We start from the raw sequence: 24461 nt of genomic DNA on the forward strand, positions 1-24461 counted from the left end.
ACCCTAACCAAACATTTCTGTTCCTCTCTAAGTCTACTCCCATCTTACCCTATCCAAACATTTCTGTTCCTCTCAAACTCTACTCCCATCTCACCCTATCCAAACATTTCTGTTCCTCTCTAACTCTACTCCCATCTCACCCTATCCAAACATTTCTGTTCCTCTCTATCTCTTCTCCTGTCTCACCCAAACATTTCTGTTCCCCTCTAACTCTTCTCCCATCTCACCCAAACATTTCTATTCCCCTGTAACTCTTCTCCCATCTCACCCAAACATTTCTGTTCCCCTGTAACTCTTCTCCCATCTCACCCAAACATTTCTGTTCCCCTGTAACTCTTCTCCCATCTCACCCAAACATTTCTGTTCCCCTGTAACTCTTCTCCCATCTCACCCAAACATTTCTGTTCCCCTGTAACTCTTCTCCCATCAAAGGGGAAAAGCAAATGGGTTAGGACAGACAGTGGGGTGAAGGAAGAAGCATGGAGGAAAGCATGGAAGAAGAAGGAGAATGAACAGACTGGGAGGAGACACTGGCAAAAGCATTGTTCGGTCACAAGAAAAGGATATTCCAGTCCCTCTCCCTCTCTCTCCAGGTTACTGTCACTATTGGACTTGTAAGGATAGTGCCAGTTATTGTATATCAAGGCCTAAGTAAATTTGTCATTTTGTGGTCGCACCAAAAATTTGGGTAAAGTGGGGTACACACCTAATCGAAACATGGATCTAGTATTGGTCTGATAAAATGAAGCTATTTATCGTGTCCATGTACACGCTGCACGGGACCTGCCTAAGTGATACAATATATTGTTACTCGACTGCACTGTACATCGTATCGTTCCATCTGACGTACAACACATCACGTGGGATGATGCGACCACATCAAATGAAGAATTAGGGGTACACACTATACGATGGCTATCTAGACTGGCCAATATATTGTAGTGTGTTCCCAATTTTAGCGATTCCAAGCTATTCAGGTTACCAGGTCCCGTAAGCTAGCACATAGGGCTGCTTCAGAAAAGATTTACGGAGACGAAAAACAATTCTAAACTCTGGTCAAGGAAGGGGCCCAAACTTCAAAGACCTGGTAATGGAGGGAGAAACCATACTGGAACCTCAGCCATGTTTAGAATGCCTGTATAATGATTTTCTAGGCCCATTTGTTGTTACCTAAAACTCTGTCTTTTTACCTCCTTCAATGCTTGCTGAAGCATTGCTACAGTAGGTAACAGGTAGATTAGATGGAAGTTCTAATGTAATATGGCAGGGACAGCATGATTCCACATGAGGTTAATGTGGAACTGCAGGCTTTTGCATGATTCTAACAGCAGCAACAGGTCTGATGGAATTCAGTCCAGGTTTTAGCAGAGTCTCTTGTAAGCCACAGCTGGTCTAATCACTTCACCTTGTCTGCTGTCTTTAAAAATGTGTTTTGTTCAGTAGGTCATTGGTCCTGATGCCAGCAAGTGGCCAGGCAATAGATGGGAGTCTGGGGTTATGTTAGGAGCCATTTGGAATATGCAATGTTTGTAATTACTAGAACTTCGAATGTTAGTCTGCGGTTTTAAGAACTGTCTGTGAAACCTGACCTGCAAAACCTGCATGTAAAGCTGTATCCGGTATGAGGTGGAAATAAAGTGTGTTAGATTATACTCCATGTATGGGATTCCTGTCACAGTAACAACATGGCTTCAACCAGAATTGCTGTAGGACTGAGTGTCCTGGAACTGAAGTGTTCCATTTTGGTGTCCAACCAAGACTTTGTCATGCTGGGATCTGAATGACCCACCTGTCCATGTTCCTGCTCATCTTTAAATTGTCAGGGCACTCTTGGTGCCCCCTGGAAGATTTAGATAAGCAGTCTGTCTGACTGGATCTCAATGGTCCTTGCATGTACAAATTGGCGCCCTCTGACTAAAATGTGGAAAACTGCTCTGAGATTGACCTGGAAACAGTGCAGAAAAACATCATCGCCCCAGCCTTGGAGCATGTTATCGCTGTCACAATTTTCCACTCGCAGAAAGCATATGGGTGGCACCTCTCGGCTACCAGCAGTTAACATATGCATCTTTGAAGACTTTTTCCAATTCAAAATTACTTTTATCTGGAATGCCCTTGACTGGAACTGTGCAAATTATACTGAATAAAAGATGGATGCCATCTATACTGGAACCATCACACATAGGTGTACCAATAACGGTGATCGCGCTAAAATCAACTTCATATGTTTCTGTAGAGAGAGAGAGAGAGAGAGAGAGAGAACTTTGTCATCTGGTAAGAACATACTCTACTGATGTGGGTCGAACAGAAGCTCCAGGAAGAACATTCCCTAAGAAGTTATCAGCTTGGATATCTTGCAATTGGTAACTCAACAATGACATTCTAAAGGTGGGTACACAAGACATTATATTGGACGATTTGTCATTTTGAGTAAAACTGCAATGACAATTCATCCACATCGTCTAGTGTGTATACACTATTGTGCGCTCCCGTGTGTCGTTCATAGCATCTTCTTATCTGCCTGCTGAGCAGGCAGATCAGAAGATATCTTTAACAACAGCATGCTCCTGGATGTGGCCACTGAAAAAATATATCACTCAGTCAGTCGTGCCGTTGGCCACGATCCAGCATTGTATAGTGTGTACCAAGCTTAAGGTCTCTGTTGTCTCCAGAAGATGAGCCTGCTGTAAGGCCAAGGAGTTTGCCTTAATCAGCAAATCAACCAGGGAAGCAATAACCATTACCCACATGGACCCAAGGAGGGCAGCCACCAATCACATGATCTACAAGGCAAACCATCTACATGGTGCCTTCAAGTTTCCTATCTATACTATAATATATGGAAGGAGTGTTCAGAATAGTGATAAATAAGCAATGGGAACATCAATTTTAGGAGATTATTCTAATTTCGCCAACTTCTGAATAAAGACAGGAGAAACTGCCTGCAACATGCATCAGACCTGAAACCTTCAATCAGACTAAGCACAAAATTCACTAAGCAGGTCTTCAAGCAGACTAAAAAAACCCTTGCGCTATTTAGACTTAACTAGAGGCAACAGGACATGAATAAACTCAATAAAATAGTTATAATTACAAGATAATTTTATTATCTATAAAATCAATCAAATATGAACATATAAATAGTTCATTAACAACTGTAATATGCGCATATAAATAAAACTATAACATTACTTAAATAATAATAATAAAACTACTATTGAGCATAAGAGGTGGATCATATAACTAGTAGTGACCACAGTGGGCTAAACATTGATAATGTCCTTATTTTTAATTCTCAAATAGGACAGTCCCATCAGATGTGCTCATGAATAATTCATGATTAGATATCATATGGTGTGATATATATGAAGCCTTTGTTTATATATATCTCGATGAATAAACTTATCCAATTGCTCACATAAACAGATGGTTCTTTACTTATGGGATAACCGTTCAAAAGTCATGGAGGAATTGGTATAACACCCGGGACTTTAGTGCATCACAAGCACCTGTAGAATAAAGCTCCCGTTTCAATTACCACGATTGGCGTCCTCCGTCTCCCACTGAAACTGGCTCTCGTGCACACACCTTAACTGATTTTGAGAGAGAGGTGTCAGTTCGGCTCCCGGATCTCTGCGCGCTGCAGGCTCTGGAGGTTGATTCAGCTCCCGTCTTCAAGCCGCCGCATTTAGCGTCCTCCCGTCTCCTGCTCGTCAGTCTCGGACACCACTGCACATCAATGCGGGCAAAACAGCCAATGTCCACCGGGTCACAAATAGGGCACTTTCTCTGACGCGTTTCGCTTCTAATTGAAGCTTCCTCATAGAGTACTTTACTTTTGATGTGCAGTGGTGTCCGAGACTGACGAGCAGGAGACGGGAGGACGCTAAATGCGGCGGCTTGAAGACGGGAGCTGAATCAACCTCCAGCGCCTGCAGCGCGCAGAGATCCGGGTGCCGAACTGACACCTCTCTCTCAAAATCAGTTAAGGTGTGTGCACGAGAGCCAGTTTCAGTGGGAGACGGAGGACGCCAATCGTGGTAATTGAAACGGGAGCTTTATTCTACAGGTGCTTGTGATGCACTAAAGTCCCGGGTGTTATACCAATTCCTCCATGACTTTTGAACGGTTATCCCATAAGTAAAGAACCATCTGTTTATGTGAGCAATTGGATAAGTTTATTCATCGAGATATATATAAACAAAGGCTTCATATATATCACACCATATGATATCTAATCATGAATTATTCATGAGCACATCTGATGGGACTGTCCTATTTGAGAATTAAAAATAAGGACATTATCAATGTTTAGCCCACTGTGGTCACTACTAGTTATATGATCCACCTCTTATGCTCAATAGTAGTTTTATTATTATTATTTAAGTAATGTTATAGTTTTATTTATATGCGCATATTACAGTTGTTAATGAACTATTTATATGTTCATATTTGATTGATTTTATAGATAATACAATTATCTTGTAATTATAACTATTTTATTGAGTTTATTCATGTCCTGTTGCCTCTAGTTAAGTCTAAATAGCACAAGGGTTTTTTTTAGTTTGTTTCAGTTCACACCCGGTTTTAATCGGGTGGATTGTGTTGGCCATATCCACAGGCCATTTTACCTTTGTTGCTGCTGGATAGATTTCACGAGGTATAAGAGATAATAATATTGGATTATATCCTAGATACCTGTGCGTAGTGGGTGTGATTGTGGATACGGGCACCCATCCGCAAATATATATTTATATCCAATAGCGCCAGACATTATTAGTGGTTTTAAAGGTCTTCAAGCAGGATCAGAAGAGGGGAGAGAAACTGTTCTTAAACAGCAGATTATGTTGAACCCCAAATTCCTCACTTGAATCTGCTGGACTACACCCTGCTTCCTGTATGAGTCCTCATCCAGATGGGTCAGAGCATTCTCAATGATGGGGAAGGGGGCTGTCTTCCACCTAAACCTCCATCTTTTACCACTTCCATGGCAGCCTCGGGGAGCTTCTTGTCCATTCCTGTTACTTTCTGCCAGAACCCTTTGTGTTCCGCCATTGGAGCATATATTGAGTTGGCGTGGGATCAGGTCTGGCATAGCCGATTCAGGGCTTGGTTCAGGTGTCTTCTTCCTTGTGGAGAAGTTTGTCTATTGCCACCACGTCTCCAGACTTTGAAAAAACTAACTTTCCTACCACGGGTCCCAAAGCCGTGACACAGACTGTGCCCACCATCTCATTGCCCTCACAGGTGAGTCCTCTGAGTATGCACAGGGTATTCAATCCAGACTAGGCACATGCCAATCTGGAGTGCCATCTGGAGCATGAAAAAGCCTTTTCTACTTTCCCTCCACCAGGCGTGGCTTGGTACTCCCATTCAAAGATGGCAGTAACTAGTGCTGTGCCTGCACACAGAGAATATGCACTAAGGGTGCAAAACCGCAGGCAGCACGCTCACGGCAGGCCACACCACCGCTTGGTATCTGCAGCACCCAGCTACTTCTCACATAGGTAGCAGGACAGCGCTGCAGTGTCCCTTAGTAATCTCCACCCCTCCCGGCTTCCCTTTCTGTGTACGAAATCCACAGCGTCTGAAGAGTTGCAGTGTCTGGACGGTAGGAGGCTGGAAGTAGCTGGTGCTCCAGAGGAATGTACTGTAAGTATAACCTAGCAAACATTATATATATATATATATATATACACACACACACACACACACACACACACACACACATATACATATATATACACGTACACATACATACATATACACACACCACCACACCCCCTGGCGTAATGTGTAAAAGTGTCCTCTATCTGGCGCAGTTTGTAAATCGGGGAACTAACTGGCGTAATGTGTAAAAGGGGCTCTACCTGGCGTAATGTGTCAAAGGGGATCTAACTTGCGTAATGTGTAAAAGTGGGCTCTACCTGGCGTAATGTGTAAAAGTGGGCTTTACCTGGCGTAACGTGTAAATGTGGGCTCTACCTGGAGTAACGTGTAAAAGTGGGCTCTACCTGGAGTAATGTGTAAAAGTGGGCTCTACCTGGAGTAATGTGTAAAAGTGGGCTCTACCTGGAGTAATGTGTAAAAATGGGCTCTACCTGGCGTAATGTGTAAAAGTGGGTTCTACCTGAAGTAATGTGTAAAAGTGGGCTCTACCTGGCGTAATGTGTAAAAGTGGGCTCTACCTGGCGTAATGTGTAAAAGTGGGTTCTACCTGGAGTAATGTGTAAAAGCGGGCTCTACCTGGCGTAATGTGTAAATGTGGGCTCTACCTGGCGTAATGTGTAAAAGTGGGCTCTACCTGGAGTAATGTGTAAAAATGGGCTCTACCTGGCGTAATGTGTAAAAGTGGGTTCTACCTGGCGTAATGTGTAAAAGTGGGCTCTACCTGGCGTAATGTGTAAAAGTGGGCTCTACCTGGCGTAATGTGTAAAAGTGGGTTCTACCTGGAGTAATGTGTAAAAGTGGGCTCTACCTGGCGTAATGTGTAAAAGTGGGCTCTACCTGGCGTAATGTGTAAAAGTGGGTTCTACCTGGAGTAATGTGTAAAATCGGGCTCTACCTGGCGTAATGTGTAAATGTGGGCTCTACCTGGCGTAATGTGTAAAAGTGGGCTCTACCTGGAGTAATGTGTAAAAGTGGGCTCTACCTGGCGTAATGTGTAAAAGTGGGTTCTACCTGGAGTAATGTGTAAAATCGGGCTCTACCTGGCGTAATGTGTAAATGTGGGCTCTACCTGGCGTAATGTGTAAATGTGGGCTCTACCTGGCGTAATGTGTAAAAGTGGGCTCTACCTGGAGTAATGTGTAAAAGTGGGCTCTACCTGGCGTAATGTGTAAAAGTGGGTTCTACCTGGAGTAATGTGTAAAAGCGGGCTCTACCTGGCGTAATGTGTAAATGTGGGCTCTACCTGGCGTAATGTGTAAAAGTGGGCTCTACCTGGCGTAATGTGTAAATGTGGGCTCTACCTGGCGTAATGTGTAAAAGTGGGTTCTACCTGGAGTAATGTGTAAAAGTGGGCTCTACCTGGCGTAATGTGTAAATGTGGGCTCTACCTGGCGTAATGTGTAAAAGTGGGCTCTACCTGGCGTAATGTGTAAATGTGGGCTCTACCTGGCGTAATGTGTAAAAGTGGGTTCTACCTGGAGTAATGTGTAAAAGCGGGCTCTACCTGGCGTAATGTGTAAATGTGGGCTCTACCTGGCGTAATGTGTAAAAGTGGGCTCTACCTGGAGTAATGTGTAAAAGTGGGCTCTACTCTTGCACAGGGCACCAATATGTCTAGTTACGGCTCTGCATTCACATACAAAGAAATCAGAGACATGAAGGACTGGCAATGTGCATATGAACATCACAGAGTCAGCCGGCTGCTTCTAGCTGATAGAAAATTGAAATTAAAACAGAAAAAATACAGATAAAGCAAAAAAGTAAAGTGGCTGCTATAAGGTGCTGTGGGCACTGTGAAATACAGAACAACCAAATGGGTATAGAGGTGGAGTAGCTCTAGCTTTTGGAGGTGAATTTTAAGTGCCATAGCTACACTGTTTATTCCCTAGCATTCCAGAGTCCCACATGAACAAATAGAAAAAAAAGTATCTTAAGGAAATACAGCCAGCAAATATCAAACCACCATCTCCTAGACCAGGGATTCTCAAACTCGGTCCTCGGGACCCCACACAGTGCATGTTTTGCAGGTAACCCAGCAAGTGCACAGGTGTATTAATTACTCACAGACACATTTTAAAAGGTCCACAGGTGGAACTAATTATTTCACTTGTGATTCTGTGAAGAGACCTGCAAAACATGCACTGTGTGGGGTCCTGAGGACCGAGTTTGAGAACCTGTGTCCTAGACCCAGGACAGAGATACAGACAACAAATATCACATCACCAACTCCTAGACCACAGGTTCTCAAACTCGGTCCTCAGGGCCCCACACGGTGCATGTTTTCAAGGTCTCCTCACAGAATCGAAAGTGAAATAATTAGCTTCACCTGTGGACCTTTTAAAATGTGTCAGTGATTAATTAATACACCTGTGCACCTGCTGGGTTACCTGCAAAACATGCACTGTGTGGGGTCCTGAGGACCGAGTTTGGGAACCACTGTCTCAGACCCAGGACAGAAATACAGCCAGCAAATATCACATCACCATCTCCTAGACCCAGGACAGACATACAGCCAGCAAATATCACATCACCATCTCCTAGACCCAGGACAGACATAGACAACAAATATCAAACCACCATCTCCTAGACCCAGGACAGAAATACAGCCAGCAAATATCACATCACCATCTCCTAGACCCAGGACAGACATACAGCCAGCAAATATCACATCACCATCTCCTAGACCCAGGACAGACATAGACAACAAATATCAAACCACCATCTCATAGACCCAGGACAGAAATACAGCCAGCAAATATCACATCACCATCTCCTACACCCAGGACAGACATAGACAACAAATATCAAACCACCATCTCCTAGACCCAGGAAAGAAATACAGCCAGCAAATATCACATCACCATCTCCTAGACCCAGGACAGAAATACAGCCAGCAAATATCAAACCACCATCTCCTAGACCCAGGAAAGACATACAGCCAGCAAATATCACATCACCATCTCGCAGACCAAGGACAGAAATACAGCCAGCAAATATCACATCACCATCTCCTAGACTCAGGACAGAAATACAGCCAGCAAATATCACATCACCATCTCCTAGACCCAGGACAGAAATACAGCCAGCAAATATCAAACCACCATCTCCTAGACCCAGGACAGGAATACAGCCAGCAAATATCAAATCACCATCTCCTAGACTCAGGACAGAAATACAGCCAGCAAATATCACATCACCATCTCCTAAACCAAGGACAGAGATACAGCCTACAAATATCACATCACCATCTCCTAGACCCAGGACAGAAATACAGCCAGCAAATATCACATCACCATCTCCTAGACCCAGGACAGACATACAGCCAGCAAATATCAAACCACCATCTCCTAGACCCAGGACAGAAATACAGCCAGCAAATATCACATCATCATCTCCTAGACCCAGGACAGAAATACAGCCACCAAATATCACATCACCATCTCCTAGACCCAGGACAGAAATACAGCCAGCAAATATCAAACCACCATCACCTAGACCCAGGACAGAAATACAGCCAGCAAATATCACATCACCATCTCCTAGACCCAGGACAGAAATACAGCCACCAAATATCACATCACCATCTCCTAGACCCAGGACAGAAATACAGCCAGCAAATATCAAACCACCATCACCTAGACCCAGGACAGAAATACAGCCAGCAAATATCACATCACCATCTCCTAGACCCAGGACAGACATACAGCCAGCAAATATCACATCACCATCTCCTAGACCCAGGACAGAAATACAGCCAGCAAATATCACATCACCATCTCCTAGACCCAGGACAGACATACAGCCAGCAAATATCACATCACCATCTCCTAGACCCAGGACAGACATACAGCCAGCAAATATCACATCACCATCTCCTAGACCCAGGACAGACATAGACAACAAATATCAAACCACCATCTCCTAGACCCAGGACAGAAATACAGCCAGCAAATATCACATCACCATCTCCTAGACCCAGGACAGACATACAGCCAGCAAATATCACATCACCATCTCCTAGACCCAGGACAGACATAGACAACAAATATCAAACCACCATCTCCTAGACCCAGGACAGAAATACAGCCAGCAAATATCACATCACCATCTCCTAGACCAAGGACAGAAATACAGCCAGCAAATATCACATCACCATCTCCTAGACCCAGGACAGACATACAGCCAGCAAATATCACATCACCATCTCCTAGACCCAGGACAGACATAGACAACAAATATCAAACCACCATCTCCTAGACCCCGGACAGAAATACAGCCAGCAAATATCACATCACCATCTCCTAGACCCAGGACAGACATACAGCCAGCAAATATCACATCACCATCTCCTAGACCCAGGACAGACATAGACAACAAATATCAAACCACCATCTCCTAGACCCAGGACAGAAATACAGCCAGCAAATATCACATCACCATCTCCTAGACCCAGGACAGACATACAGCCAGCAAATATCACATCACCATCTCCTAGACCCAGGACAGACATAGACAACAAATATCAAACCACCATCTCATAGACCCAGGACAGAAATACAGCCAGCAAATATCACATCACCATCTCCTACACCCAGGACAGACATAGACAACAAATATCAAACCACCATCTCCTAGACCCAGGAAAGAAATACAGCCAGCAAATATCACATCACCATCTCCTAGACCCAGGACAGAAATACAGCCAGCAAATATCAAACCACCATCTCCTAGACTCAGGAAAGACATACAGCCAGCAAATATCACATCACCATCTCGCAGACCAAGGACAGAAATACAGCCAGCAAATATCACATCACCATCTCCTAGACTCAGGACAGAAATACAGCCAGCAAATATCACATCACCATCTCCTAGACCCAGGACAGAAATACAGCCAGCAAATATCAAACCACCATCTCCTAGACCCAGGACAGGAATACAGCCAGCAAATATCAAATCACCATCTCCTAGACTCAGGACAGAAATACAGCCAGCAAATATCACATCACCATCTCCTAAACCAAGGACAGAGATACAGCCTACAAATATCACATCACCATCTCCTAGACCCAGGACAGAAATACAGCCAGCAAATATCACATCACCATCTCCTAGACCCAGGACAGACATACAGCCAGCAAATATCAAACCACCATCTCCTAGACCCAGGACAGAAATACAGCCAGCAAATATCACATCATCATCTCCTAGACCCAGGACAGAAATACAGCCACCAAATATCACATCACCATCTCCTAGACCCAGGACAGAAATACAGCCAGCAAATATCAAACCACCATCACCTAGACCCAGGACAGAAATACAGCCAGCAAATATCACATCACCATCTCCTAGACCCAGGACAGAAATACAGCCACCAAATATCACATCACCATCTCCTAGACCCAGGACAGAAATACAGCCAGCAAATATCAAACCACCATCACCTAGACCCAGGACAGAAATACAGCCAGCAAATATAAACCACCATCTCCTAGACCCAGGACAGACATACAGCCAGCAAATATCACATCACCATCTCCTAGACCCAGGACAGAAATACAGCCAGCAAATATCACATCACCATCTCCTAGACCCAGGACAGACATATAGCCACCAAATATCAAACCACCATCTCCTAGACCCAGGACAGACATACAGACAGCAAATATCAAACCACCATCTCCTAGACCCAGGACAGACATACAGCCAGCAAATATCACATCACCATCTCCTAGACCCAGGACAGAAATACAGCCAGCAAATATCACATCACCATCTCCTAGACCCAGGACAGACATACAGCCAGCAAATATCACATCACCATCTCCTAGACCCAGGACAGACATAGACAACAAATATCAAACCACCATCTCCTAGACCCAGGACAGAAATACAGCCAGCAAATATCACATCACCATCTCCTAGACCCAGGACAGACATACAGCCAGCAAATATCACATCACCATCTCCTAGACCCAGGACAGACATAGACAACAAATATCAAACCACCATCTCATAGACCCAGGACAGAAATACAGCCAGCAAATATCACATCACCATCTCCAAGACCCAGGACAGACATAGACAACAAATATCAAACCACCATCTCCTAGACCCAGGAAAGAAATACAGCCAGCAAATATCACATCACCATCTCCTAGACCCAGGACAGAAATACAGCCAGCAAATATCAAACCACCATCTCCTAGACCCAGGAAAGACATACAGCCAGCAAATATCACATCACCATCTCCTAGACCCAGGACAGACATAGACAACAAATATCAAACCACCATCTCCTAGACCCAGGAAAGAAATACAGCCAGCAAATATCAAACCACCATCTCCTAGACCCAGGACAGGAATACAGCCAGCAAATATCAAATCACCATCTCCTAGACCCAGGACAGACATACAGCCAGCAAATATCACATCACCATCTCCTAGACTCAGGACAGAAATACAGCCAGCAAATATCACATCACCATCTCCTAAACCAAGGACAGAGATACAGCCAACAAATATCACATCACCATCTCCTAGACCCAGGACAGAAATAAAGCCAGCAAATATCACATCACCATCTCCTAGACCCAGGACAGACATACAGCCAGCAAATATCAAACCACCATCTCCTAGACCCAGGACAGAAATACAGCCAGCAAATATCACATCACCATCTCCTAGACCCAGGACAGAAATACAGCCACCAAATATCACATCACCATCTCCTAGACCCAGGACAGAAATACAGCCAGCAAATATCAAACCACCATTACCTAGATCCAGGACAGAAATACAGCCAGCAAATATCACATCACCATCTCCTAGACCCAGGACAGAAATACAGCCACCAAATATCACATCACCATCTCCTAGACCCAGGACAGAAATACAGCCAGCAAATATCAAACCACCATCACCTAGACCCAGGACAGAAATACAGCCAGCAAATATAAACCACCATCTCCTAGACCCAGGACAGACATACAGCCAGCAAATATCACATCACCATCTCCTAGACCCAGGACAGAAATACAGCCAGCAAATATCACATCACCATCTCCTAGACCCAGGACAGACATATAGCCACCAAATATCAAACCACCATCTCCTAGACCCAGGACAGACATACAGACAGCAAATATCAAACCACCATCTCCTAGACCCAGGACAGAGATACAGACAACAAATATCACATTACCATCCCCTAGACCCAGGACAGAGATACAGCCAGAAAATATCACATCAACATCTCCTAGACCCAGGGCGGACAAACAGGCAGCAAATATCACATCACCATCTCCTAGACCCAGGACAGAAATACAGCCAGCAAATATCAAACCACCATCTCCTAGATCCAGGACAGAAAGACAGCCAGCAAATATCACATCACCATCTCCTAGACCCAGGACAGAAATACAGCCAGCAAATATAAACCACCATCTCCTTCACCCAGGACAGACATACAGCCACCAAATATTAAACCACCATCTCCTAGACCCAGGACAGAAATACAGCCAGCAAATATCACATCACCATCTCCTAGACCTAGGACAGACATACAGACAGCAAATATCAAACCACCATTTCCTAGACCCAGGACAGAAATACAGCCAGCAAATATAAACCACCATCTCCTACACCCAGGACAGACATACAGCCAGCAAATATCACATCACCATCTCCTAGACCCAGGACAGAAATACAGCCAGCAAATATCAAACCACCATCTCCTAGACCCAGGACAGGAATACAGCCAGCAAATATCAAACTACCATCTCCTAGACCCAGGACAGACATACAGCCAGCAAATATCACATCACCATCTCCTAGACCCAGGACAGAAATACAGCCAGCAAATATCACATCACCATCTCCTAGACCCATGACAGAAATACAGCCAGCAAATATCACATCACCATCTCCTAGACTCAGGACAGAAATACAGCCAGCAAATATCACATCACCATCTCCTAGACCCAGGACAGAAATACAGCCAGCAAATATCACATCACCATCTCCTAGACCCAGGACAGAGATACAGCCAGCAAATATCACATCACCATCTCCTAGACCCAGGACAGAGATACAGCCAGCAAATATCACATTACCATCTCCTAGACCCAGGAAAGAGATACAGACAACAAATATCACATCACCATCTCCTAGACCCAGGACAGAAATACAGCCAGCAAATATCAAACCACCATCTCCTAGACCCAGGACAGAAATACAGCCACCAAATATCAAACCACCATCTCCTAGACCCAGGACAGACATACAGACAACAAATATCACATCACCATCTCCTAGACCCAGGACAGACATACAGCCACCAAATATCAAACCACCATCTCCTAGACCCAGGACAGAAATACAGCCAGCAAATATCACATCACCATCTCCTAGACTCAGGACAGAAATACAGCCACCAAATATCAAACCACCATCTCCTAGACCCAGGACAGACATACAGACAACAAATATCACATCACCATCTCCTAGACCCAGGACAGAAAAACAGACAACAAATATCACATCACCATCTCCTAGACCTAGGGCAGACAAACAGGCAGCAAATATCACATAACCATCTCCTAGACTCAGGACAGAAATACAGCCACCAAATATCAAACCACCATCTCCTAGACCCAGGACAGACATACAGACAACAAATATCACATCACCATCTCCTAGACCCAGGACAGAAAAACAGACAACAAATATCACATCACCATCTCCTAGACCTAGGGCAGACAAACAGGCAGCAAATATCACATAACCATCTCCTAGACTCAGGACAGAAATACAGCCACCAAATATCACATCACCATCTCCTAGACCCAGGACAGACAGACATACAGCCAGCAAATATCACATCACCATCTCCTAGACCCAGGACAGAAATACAGCCAGCAAATATCACATCACCATCTCCTAGACCCAGGACAGAAATACAGCCACCAAATATCACATCACCATCTCCTAGACCCAGGACAGACATACAGCCAGCAAATTTTAAACCACCATCTCCTAGACCCAGGACAGAAATACAGCCAGCAAATATCACATCACCATCTCCTAGACCCAGGACAGAAATACAGCCACCAAATATCACATCACCATCTCCTAGACCCAGGACAGAAATACAGCCAGCAAATATCACATCACCATCTCCTAGACCCAGGACAGAAATACAGCCACCAAATATCACATCACCATCTCCTAGACCCAGGACAGAAATACAGCCAGCAAATATCACATCACCATCTCCTAGACTCAGGACAGAAATACAGCCAGCAAATATCACATCACCATCTCCTAGACCCAGGACAGACATACAGCCAGCAAATATCACATCACCATCTCCTAGTACAGCCAGCAAATATCACATCACCATCTCCTAGACCCAGGACAGACATACAGCCAGCAAATATCACATCACCATCTCCTAGACCCAGGACAGACATACAGCCAGCAAATATCACATCACCATCTCCTAGACCCAGGACAGAAATACAGCCAGCAAATATCACATCACCATCTCCTAGACCCAGGACAGACATAGGGAGGGATGTACTAAAGGAAAAATGCGGTAAAAACCCCGAAAACGGGAGTTTTACCACATTTTCAAATGTACTAAGACCCTACTGCTGCATTTTCGCCGTCCAGGGCGATACCCTATAGAAGCCTATGAGTTTCTTATCGCCGACCGCCGCTACCGGCCACCTCCGCCGCAGATGCCGACCCCCATCCCCTCCGGCATACCTTCCTCCAGGCTCCCCTGGACCCGGAAGGTAATCTCCTCCTCCCCCTAGCAACGCGGGCGGAGGTCCTTCCGGCTGCAGGGGGAGGAGGAGGCATCGGGGGCAGCTTGCTGCTGCTTCCCGGCGTCTAGGCAGTGTGAAGATCCCGGGAAGGTGACGGAGGCCCCCCGCAGACCACCTCATAGGTATCGCGGGGGGCCTCTGTCACGGCATTGCGATATTGATTGCATATGTTAGTACATATGCGATCAACATCACTGCGATAAGCGGCGAGGGGCGGCGATGTATATTAATACATCCCGCCCATAGAGACAACAAATATCACACCACCATCTCGTAGACCCAGGACAGAAATACAGCCAGCAAATATCCAATTAGCCCCATAATCCAGCACTTATCAGGGATTTCCCGGTAAACAGTCTCAGAAGACTCGTTTTCAGATGGTAAAACATGGGATTGGGAATTTATCTTGGATCCTACGTGTTATCACCCGATAATGGGTGATTTATAGCATGGTAAAAACAGGCTGTAATTGGATAGCACGATAGTATTGTCGGCCTAAAAAGCCCACTGTCACTGTGCAGTAAATGCGTACTAGGATACCGCCATACTACAGAGGTAAACAAAAATAAGAATTTACTTACCGATAATTCTATTTCTCGGAGTCCGTAGTGGATGCTGGGGTTCCTGAAAGGACCATGGGGAATAGCGGCTCCGCAGGAGACAGGGCACAAAAGTAAAGCCTTTACAGGTCAGGTGGTGTGTACTGGCTCCTCCCCCTATGACCCTCCTCCAGACTCCAGCCAGGTACTGTGCCCGGACGAGCGTACACAATAAGGGAGGATTTTGAATCCCGGGTAAGACTCATACCAGCCACACCAATCACACCGTACAACTTGTGATCTAAACCCAGTTAACAGTATGATAACAGAGGAGCCTCTGAAAGATGGCTTCCTAAACAATAACCCGAATTAGTTAACAATAACTATGTACAAGTATTGCAGATAATCCGCACTTGGGATGGGCGCCCAGCATCCACTACGGACTCCGAGAAATAGAATTATCGGTAAGTAAATTCTTATTTTCTCTATCGTCCTAAGTGGATGCTGGGGTTCCTGAAAGGACCATGGGGATTATACCAAAGCTCCCAAACGGGCGGGAGAGTGCGGATGACTCTGCAGCACCGAATGAGAGAACTCCAGGTCCTCCTTTGCCAAGGTATCAAATTTGTAAAAATTTACAAACGTGTTCTCCCCTGACCACGTAGCTGCTCGGCAGAGTTGTAATGCCGAGACCCCTCGGGCAGCCGCCCAAGATGAGCCCACCTTCCTTGCGGAATGGGCCTTAACAGATTTAGGCTGTGGCAGGCCTGCCACAGAATGTACAAGTTGAATTTTGTTACAAAACCAACGAGCAATCGACTGCTTAGAAGCAGGTGCACCCAACTTGTTGGGTGCATACAGTATAAACAGCGAGTCAGATTTTCTGACTCCAGCCGTCCTTTAAATGTATATTTTTAAGGCTCTGACAACGTCCAACAACTTGGAGTCCTTCAAGTCGTCTGTAGCCGCAGGCACTACAATAGGCTGGTTCAGGTGAAACGCTGATACCACCTTAGGGAGAAAATGCGGACGCGTCCGCAGCTCTGCCCTATGTCGAATGGAAAATTAAATAAGGGCTTTTATAAGACAAAGCCGCCAGTTCAGATACTCTCCCGGCCGAAGCCAGGGCCAGTAACATAGTCACTTTCCATGTGAGATATTTCAAATCCACATTCTTTAGTGGTTCAAACCAATTGGATTTGAGGAAATCTAAAACTACATTTAGATCCCACGGTGCCACCTTAGGCACCACAGGAGGCTGTATATGCAGTACTCCTTTGATAAAAATCTGGACCTCAGGGACTGAGGCCAATTCTTTGTGGAAGAATATTGATAGGGCCGAAATTTGAACCTTAATAGATCCCAATTTGAGACCCATAGACAATCCTGATTGCAGGAAATGTAGGAAAACGACCCAGTTGAAATTCCTCCATCGGAGCACTCCGCTGCTCGCACCACGCAACATATTTTCGCCAAATACGGCGATAATGCTTCGCGGTGACTTCCTTCCTTGCCTTTATCAAGGTAGGAATGACTTCTTCTGGAATGCCTTTTCCTTTTAGGATCTGGCATTCAACGCCATGCCGTCAAACGCAGCCGCGGTAAGTCTTGAAAAAGACAAGGACCCTGCTGAAGCAGGTCCCTTCTCAGAAGTAGAGGCCACGGATCGTCCGTGACCATCTCTTGAAGTTCCGGGTACCAAGTCCTTCTTGGCCAATCCGGAGCCACTAGTCTTACTCCTCTTTGCCGTATAATCCTCAATACCTTTGGTATGAGAGGCAGAGGAGGAAACACATATACCGACTGGTACACCCAAGGTGTTACCAGCGCGTCCACAGCTATTGCCTGCGGATCTCTTGACCTGGCGCAATACCTGTCCAGTGTTTTGTTGAGGCGAGACGCCATCATGTCCACCATTGGTTTTACCCAACGGTTTAATAGCATGTGGAAAACTTCTGGATGAAGTCCCCACTCTCCCGGGTGAAGGTCGTGTCTGCTGAGGAAGTCTGCTTCCCAGTTGTCCACGCCCGGGATGAATACTGCTGACAGTGCTATCACGTGATTCTCCGCCCAGCGAAGGATCCTGGCAGCTTCTGCCATTGCCCTCCTGCTTCTTGTGCCGCCCTGTCTGTTTACATGGGCGACTGCCGTGATGTTGTCCGACTGGATCAACACCGGTCTTCCTTGAAGCAGAGGTTCCGCCTGGCTTAGAGCATTGTAGATTGCTCTTAGTTCCAGAATGCTTATGTGAAGAGACTTTTTCAGGCTCGACCACACTCCCTGGAAATTTCTTCCCTGTGTGACTGCTCCCCAGCCTCTCAGGCTGGCATCCGTGGTCACCAGGATCCAATCCTGCATGCCGAATCTGCGGCCCTCCAATAGATGAGCCTCCTGCAACCACCACAGAAGGGATACCCTTGTCCTCGGCGACAGGGTTATCCGCAGGTGCATCTGAAGATGCGACCCTGACCATTTGTCCAACAGATCCCTTTGCATGGAATCTGCCGAAAGGGATTGCTTCGTAAGAAGCTACCATTTTTTCCCAGGACTCTTGTGCATTGATGTACAGACACCTTTCCTGGTTTTAGGAGGTTCCTGACCAGGTCAGATAACTCCTTGGCTTTTTCTTCGGGAAGAAAAACCTTTTTCTGAACTGTGTCCAGAATCATCCCCAGGAACAGCAGACGAGTTGTCGGCATTAATTGGGATTTTGGAATATTCAGAATCCATCCGTGCTGCTTTAGCACCTCTTGAGATAGTGCTAAACCCATCTCTAGCTGTTCTCTGGACCTTGCCCTTATTAGGAGATCGTCCAAGTATGGGATAATTAATACGCCTTTTCTTCGAAGAAGAAATATTATCTCGGCCATTACCTTTGTAAAGACCCGAGGTGCCGTGGACAAACCAAACGGCAGCGTCTGAAACTGATAGTGACAGTTTTGTACAACGAACCTGAGGTACCCCTGGTGTGAGGGGTAATTGGAACGTGGAGATACGCATCCTTGATGTCCAAGGATACCATAAAGTCCCCTTCTTCCAGGTTCGCTATCACTGCTCTGAGTGACTCCATCTTGAACTTGAACTTCTTTATGTATAGGTTCAAGGACTTCAGATTTAGAATAGGCCTTACCGAGCCATCCGGCTTCGGTACCACAAATAGAGTGGAATAATACCCCTTCCCTTGTTGTAGAAGAGGTACCTTGACTATCACCTGCTGAGAATACAGCTTGTGAATGGCTTCCAAAACCGTCTCCCTTTCTGAGGGGGACGTTGGTAAAGCAGACTTCAGGAAACGGCGAGGTGGCTCTGTCTCTAATTTCAACCTGTACCCCTGAGATATTATCTGCAGGATCCAGGGATTTACCTGCGAGTGAGCCCACTGCGCGCTGTAATTTTTGAGACGACCGCCTACCGCCCCCGAGTCCGCTTGCGAAGCCCCAGCGTCATGCTGAGGCTTTTGTAGAAGCCGGGGAGGGCTTCTGTTCCTGGGAAGGAGCTGCCTGTTGCTGTCTCTTCCCTCGTCCTCTGCCTCGTGGCAGATATGAATAGCCCTTTGCTCTCTTATTTTTAAAGGAACGAAAGGGCTGCGGTTGAAAGGTCGGTGCCTTTTTCTGTTGGGGAGTGACTTGAGGTAGAAAGGTGGATTTCCCGGCCGTAGCCGTGGCCACCAAATCCGATAGACCGACCTCAAATAACTCCTCTACGCATCGCCTGTCCACTGTCGTGTCCATAAAGCTCTTCTGGCCGAAATGGACATAGCACTTACCCGTGATGCCAGTGTGCAGATATCTCTCTGTGCATCACGCATATAAAGAAATGCATCCTTTATTTGTTCTAACGACAGTAAAATATTGTCCCTGTCCAGGGTATCAATATTTTCGATCAGGGACTCTGACCAAACTACCCCAGCACTGCACATCCAGGCAGTCGCAATAGCTGGTCGTAGTATAACACCTGCATGTGTGTATATACCTTTTTGGATATTTTCCATCCTCCTATCTGATGGATCTTTAAGTGCGTCCGTCTCAGGAGAGGGTAACGCCACTTGTTTTGATAAGCGTGTTAGCGCTTTGTCCACCCTAGGAGGTGTTTCCCAGCGCTCCCTAACCTCTGGCGGGAAAGGGTATAAAGCCAATAACTTCTTTGAAATTAGCAGTTTTTTATCGGGGCACCCCACGCTTCATCACACACGTCATTTAATTCTTCTGATTCGGTAAAAACTACTGGTAGTTTTTTTACACCCCACATAATACCCTGTTTAGTGGTACCTGTAGTATCAGCTAAATGTAACATCTCCTTTATTGCCAAAATCATATAACGTGTGGCCCTACTGGAAAATACGGTTGATTCGTCACCTTCACCACCGGAATCAGTGCCTGTGTCTGGGTCTGTGTCGACCGACTGAGGCAAGGGACGTTTTACAGCCCCTGACGGTGTTTGAGGCGCCTGGACAGACACTAATTGAGTGTCCGGCCGCCTCATGTCGGCAAACGACTGCTTAAGCGAGTTGACGCTATCCCGTAATTCCACAAATAAAGGCATCCATTCTGGTGTCGACCCCCTAGGAGGTGACATCCTCATATTTGGCAATTGCTCCGCCTCCACACCAATAACGTCCTCATACATGTCGACACACACGTACCGACACACAGCAGACACACAGGGAATGCTCTATACGAAGACAGGACCCACTAGCCCTTTGGGGAGACAGAGGGAGAGTCTGCCAGCACACACCAAAAAGCGCTATATATGACAGGGATAGCCTTATGATTAAGTGCTCCCTTATAGCTGCTTTTATATTAATATATTGCCATTTATTCTGCCCCCCCCTCTCTGTTATACCCTGTTTCTGTAGTGCAGTGCAGGGGAGAGACCTGGGAGCCTTCCTGACCAGCGGAGCTGTGACAGAAAATGGCGCCGTGTGCTGAGGAGATAGGCCCCGCCCCTTTTTCGGCGGGCTCGTCTCCCGCTATTTAGTACATTTAGGCAGGGGTAAATATCTCCATATAGCCTCTGGGGCTATATGTGAGGTATTTTTAGCCTTTTTAAAGGTTTTCATTTGCCTCCCAGGGCGCCCCCCCCCAGCGCCCTGCACCCTCAGTGACTGCCGTGTGAAGTGTGCTGAGAGGAAAATGGCGCACAGCTGCAGTGCTGTGCGCTACCTTAAGAAGACTGCAGGAGTCTTCAGCCGCCGATTCTGGACCTCTTCTTGCTTCAGCATCTGTGAGGGGGCCGGCGGCGTGGCTCCGGTGACCATCCAGGCTGTACCTGTGATCGTCCCTCTGGAGCTTCATGTCCAGTAGCCAAGAAGCCAATCCATCCTGCACGCAGGTGAGTTCACTTCTTCTCCCCTCTGTCCCTCGTTGCAGTGATCCTGTTGCCAGCAGGAATCACTGTAAAATAAAAAACCTAAGCTAAACTCTCTAAGCAGCTCTTTATGAGAGCCACCTAGAATTGCACCCTTCTCGGCCGGGCACAAAAATCTAACTGGAGTCTGGAGGAGGGTCATAGGGGGAGGAGCCAGTACACACCACCTGACCTGTAAAGGCTTTACTTTTGTGCCCTGTCTCCTGCGGAGCCGCTATTCCCCATGGTCCTTTCAGGAACCCCAGCATCCACTTAGGACGATAGAGAAACTTGTAATTAAATGATTTATAAAAATGTTGTTTGTGTCTTGGCTGCCTGAAAGGTTATGCTGTCACTTATGGTTCCACAAATGGCAGTATGCGAGAAATACACCACTACTCTGGCCCCCACCAGCCCAGCGGTGCCAGGAACCACAACACGATAAACTCAGAGACGTAAACTAAGCTCCAACAAGACCTTCACATGAAATATATTCTCAGCGTTCGTGTCGGTGAGAGGAACACGCCGTTTGTGGAATGTCTCTCCACTGACCTACATGCCATGATGCTCCATGTCTCCATATGATAAATGGATGCGACCTATAGCGACGCACGCTTGTTCCACGTACCTCTCTGACTGCTCCTGGGATAGCTTCTTGATCATAGATGAGTTCTGCATTTCCCAGAGCTTTCTGTGCCTCGTGAATGTGGTTTTTTAGGTCATTCACGGTTGGGAAGTAGGACAGGTTATGTCGTTCAGGAATTTCATCTAGTTTGAAGAGCTCTCGCTCCACAAATTTCCTGGTGAGTTGAGAAAGAAATAATAAGAGCCTATTATAAAGTAACAATGAATCTGCATATAATTACCTGTTACATAATAAATGACCGACTAAATACTGACAAAATGCATAGGAAATAAAAAAGACACCACTATGAATACTAACACTGTGATCCAGTCCAAGCCGCACAGTTACCAGCAATACTGATCCAACGTATATACTCAGAGCAAACTGCAAAGAGGTGCTGCAGCAGCTACACATTACCGAAGAGGTGCAAGTTCATGGCGCCATAAAAGAGACTGGTGATGCCAATAATGACCATACTACGATGCAGTGATGGGAAGTGATGTCCATAGGATTAGTCAGCGACTACTAGCTGCTGCGGCAGAATGAGGTAGCAGTGTCACTGTGATGTCACTGTAATCTGTAAGAGCTGAAGATACATGAATAATAGACTCACGATTTACAGAATTCTGGCGTCAGTCACATGACCGCGGGATGCCACAGACAGGACATTCCTGCTTCTGCATTATATATACGGAAATATTGCTTAGTCTTTAATGTATGGACTTTTTCTTAAAATAATGCATAGCTATAAAAATCATTTGGGTCACACTGCACTACCACATGTATTTGTAGTGTTATAATAAATGGAATATTGTGTCTAATACTATTAGAAGTAAACATCATTTTTTACCCCAAAGGTTAATACAGATTGAAGAAGGAAAACAGACAGCGCCGCATACAGTAAATGTGCAGACAGCCGGCTTCAGCAATAGCGGAGCCATACCAGACTGTATACATAAAGAAGAAAAGCTGATAAACATACTGTATCAAACTTCAATGTATATATTAAGAAGTACTACAAGTCCCAAGCAGAGATACAATGTACCTATGTCACATCCAGGGAACCTGGACATAGGAAAAGACACTTGCTATGTGGAAGTAACTTGGTTAGTACTGGAAGGTGTCAGAGTCCGGAATGCTATATTCCCTGTGTAGTCAGTGTCCCAGTACAGGGAGTCTGTATATTCATGGTAAGAAGGTACACCGGCATACATGTCCTCCTTCCCGTACAGTCCACTTCAGTAGATGTTCTTCTCACTGCGATGAGCGCCACAGACATTAGCGATCTCCTTGGTGCCCTGTATTTCCACCGTGCCATTCTGCTGACTAAGCCGTAATCTGCATGTAATATATCATTTATCAGCACATTTTCACATATAGGGGCCTAATTCAGGGAAGATCGCAAAAGCTGTAACATGTGCAGAGAAAGTTAGATTTGGATGTGGTGTGTTCAAACTGAAATCTAAATTGCAGTGTAACAATAAAGCAGCCAGTATTTACCCTGCACAGGAACAAGTGTCTGGATAATAACATAATTTACTTCCCTATTCGGTAGCATAGCCCAAATACCAATACTGTATGTGCCAGCGTTCTGCCCGGAATGACATCATACATCAGTGTAAAGATGTGCTCGGTGTATGAGCCAATATGTGGCCAAACAACAGTTATTAGTGAGAAAGAACTCTATATACAACCATCATCCAAAACATTAAAACCAACTGCCTAATACTGTGTAGGTCTCCCTTGTGCCACCAAAACAGCTCTGACCCGCCAAGGCATGGAGGCCACAAGACCATTGAAGGTGTCCTGTGGTATCTGACACCAAGACATTGTCAGCAGATCCTGTAGGTCCTGTAAATTGTGAGGTGGGGCCTCCGTGGCTCTGACTTGATTTTCCAGCACATCCCACAGATTATCAATCAGACTGATATCTGGGAACTTGGAGGTCACGTCAGCACCTTTAACTCTTAATCATGTTCATATCGACCAATATGCAGAGACATCAGCTGGGGAGTGAGAATTGGAGGATATGATACTGTCACCGGCTTCACGGGGTGGATGTCAGAAGACACCATCTCAATCACCTTCTTCCCGATTCAGGAGAAGCACATCACCAGTATTCGATACTGGAAGATGATAAAAAGGAAGATGTAAGTAGCTCGATGGTTTACATTTGCGGGAGGACAGCAAGAGATGTGTGGTCAATACCACCATAAATTCCCCAGCACAAGAGACAATATTAGGGGTCACATGAAGTTTAGAAGAGGACAAGAGTCCCATTACGATGTCCCAAAGCCCATCCTGATTTCTGATGCTGGAATAATTGGGAAGGTTGAGATGTCAAGTCCAGACAATACAGTCAGCATAACTCAGGCGGATTGGATAAGAGAAGAATCAGGGAACATCGCTGGTGAAATAGGACCCTGACCCAGAAGATGTAGCTCA

General features: G+C 45.7%; 1 protein-coding gene across 1 annotated transcript in view; it reads right to left on the reverse strand.

Moving 5' to 3' along the window:
- Positions 1-13218: 13218 nt before the first annotated feature.
- The window catches only part of CARF (calcium responsive transcription factor), a 236989-nt gene continuing 225746 nt past the window's right edge, over positions 13219-24461 (reverse strand). Inside the window, exons 10-11 of the mRNA XM_063932231.1 lie at positions 22020-22191; positions 13219-13224 (exon numbers count right to left, since the gene is read on the reverse strand). Of these exons, the coding sequence (XP_063788301.1) occupies positions 13219-13224; positions 22020-22191 (178 nt within the window). The remainder of the gene's footprint in view (positions 13225-22019; positions 22192-24461) is intronic.

The sequence above is a fragment of the Pseudophryne corroboree genome, chromosome 7 (genome assembly GCF_028390025.1).
Source record: "Pseudophryne corroboree isolate aPseCor3 chromosome 7, aPseCor3.hap2, whole genome shotgun sequence".
NCBI lineage: Eukaryota > Metazoa > Chordata > Amphibia > Anura > Myobatrachidae > Pseudophryne > Pseudophryne corroboree.